Source organism: Mesitornis unicolor, unplaced genomic scaffold (assembly GCF_000695765.1).
Source record: "Mesitornis unicolor isolate BGI_N332 unplaced genomic scaffold, ASM69576v1 scaffold9364, whole genome shotgun sequence".
Classification (NCBI taxonomy): Eukaryota; Metazoa; Chordata; class Aves; order Mesitornithiformes; family Mesitornithidae; genus Mesitornis; species Mesitornis unicolor.
Window position 1 is genome coordinate 33,892 of NW_010179392.1, and position 2,163 is coordinate 36,054.

Below are 2,163 nucleotides of genomic sequence, written 5' to 3' on the forward strand. Positions count from 1 at the left end.
AAGATAGGGTCTTCTGACTTACTCTATGAGAGGTGCTCCATAAAGAACAATAATCGCATGAAACAGTATGCAAGACATGAAAAAGTATATACAGCATTTTAGAAATCTGGATATCTAAAAAAGAGCAATAAAAGATCAGAATCATGTTTCAAAAGACAAGAGAACATAAGTAATGTACATAGCTTTTATCTTATCACTAGCATTGTACTCTACCCATTTCATTCATTTCAGCCACAGCACAGTATGATAATAGCATGGCATATTTCAAAACAGTTTTCCTATATTTAATACTTTAAATAATTAATTTAAATTGATCACACTCCATTTACATTTTTTTCATGCAGCCTACTATAACAAGGCAAACATACCAAAAATGTAATTGGAAATGACAAGATAAACAGAGATAATTTTATTGGATATTTTTACATTTCTGTTTTACATCTTGAGTGTTACGTCCATTCATTAAAAGGCATCTTTCACAGAAAGTGAAACACTGTTTAAAAGCAACAAAATACACAATATGAAAAAAAGACATTCAGAATCAAATGTCATACTTAAAATTATGTGAAAATTAAACCACTACATTTTGAACTTGGCAACTTAAATTCTAAATCCAGTTGAGAAATGTCCACAACTTTCTATAACTCTGTAAAACACATGTAGTTTTCTATGACTTTACACAAGTTTCTGGGTACTCACTGTATCATACTGAAGCACTTGATAAACAGTTCTGGTTAGATCTGTTCTGATCAGGTTACCAGTGGAAATCTAGAACTTCACTTGAACAATTTTTATGGCATTTACTCCTTACACTAGCTTGGGACGAAAGCTCACAACACAAAGCCTGCTTCCTTTTTAAATCACAGATGGTTAAAATACTTGTTTTCCATAATGAATTTGTGTATTTCACGTCCCCCTTGGTCAACACAACTGGACAGAAGCTTTGCATACAAAGACGCTTTCGGGGATGCTTGCTAAAATGTTCAGAATCACCACATCAGAGCACTAAATCTTGTCCGACTCGGCACTTTGGGAGAGCAAGACTACCCAGCTGACCTCAGACTGCCGGTGTATCCCCCCACTCCTGAACATGTGTGCTGCTCCAAATTCGCTCTGTTCAAATCGGTGGGATTCAGTGCTCCCGCTACAAAATTTACCAGCTCTGTTTAAGTTGTAATGAGCTAGTCTCTCTTTTATGCCTCAAATTCTAAAAACTATTTCTCTTCCCCTGCAGTTATTAGAAACTTTTAACTGCAGATGAGAAAAGTGCTTTTCCATACCACTGAAGGTCAGGCCTGGACTATGAAATGAGTTCTGCACCCATTCAACTTTGCCAATTTTTGCCACCACACAAATTGTTGGAAGACCAACGGCTGCGATTACAAATAATACATTGACAAGAAAAACGCACAGAATCGCTCACCTGAACAAGTTATTTCACAGACAGAAAAAGTTTAACATCACAAAAATAGTGGAGATTTTATTTCAAAAGGTGCTATACTCAGCTCATTCATGGAAAACAAGAATTCACCAAAAATTGTGGTCTTCCTTCCTTCTTTATTTCTTTCTCATTTGATTGTTTCAGTGTAATTTGCTTCCCCTCTGTATTGTCTGGTAGCAATTTAAGAATAAAAGTCTTACCTTCTGAGCAAATGAACTTCTCTTAGGAGTCAGATTTGGTTTAAATACTAAGTACAAGATTATATTAAGGGTACTAACACAACCAGAACAAATACACAGCCATGCGAGGTGCGTTCCCAAAACTGTGAACCCGTCCCAGAAGAAAGGGGGGAAAACCACTGTCAGGATAACTGCAAAAACACGGAGGAGGTTGGCAGCTAAGAGCCTCCTGATTTCTGCTTCTTTCATCGTGTTCCCCGTGAACCGGCCACCTGCAACAGAGCAAGTCGCAACCCGTTACCGAAACGCACCCCAAGCACCGCAGGGGATGAGATTTTTTTTTCCCCCATCCGCAATACACAAGACAGAGCTCCAAACTCGGTTTAGGGGTGAAAGTGATCATTTTGGGGCAGAGGAATACAATTTGTTTAAAAACCAACCTCAACCCCACAGACACCGCAGCACTGCGCTGTGAGCTGAGCGCTCGCACCGAGCAGACAGCCCTTCCCCCGCACCGAGGGCACTTCCAGCCATAGGGAACCT

General features: G+C 39.1%; 1 protein-coding gene across 2 annotated transcripts in view; it reads right to left on the reverse strand.

Annotated features, from left to right (window-relative positions):
• Window positions 1-1,869, reverse strand: part of PIGF (phosphatidylinositol glycan anchor biosynthesis, class F) — a 19,874-nt gene extending 18,005 nt beyond the window's left edge. For both annotated transcript variants that reach the window (XM_010182744.1, XM_010182743.1), the window contains exons 1-2: window positions 1,642-1,869; window positions 23-114 (exon numbers count right to left, since the gene is read on the reverse strand). In XM_010182744.1, coding sequence (XP_010181046.1) covers window positions 23-114; window positions 1,642-1,869 — 320 coding nt within the window. The remainder of the gene's footprint in view (window positions 1-22; window positions 115-1,641) is intronic.
• Between the last annotated feature and the right edge of the window lie 294 nt (window positions 1,870-2,163).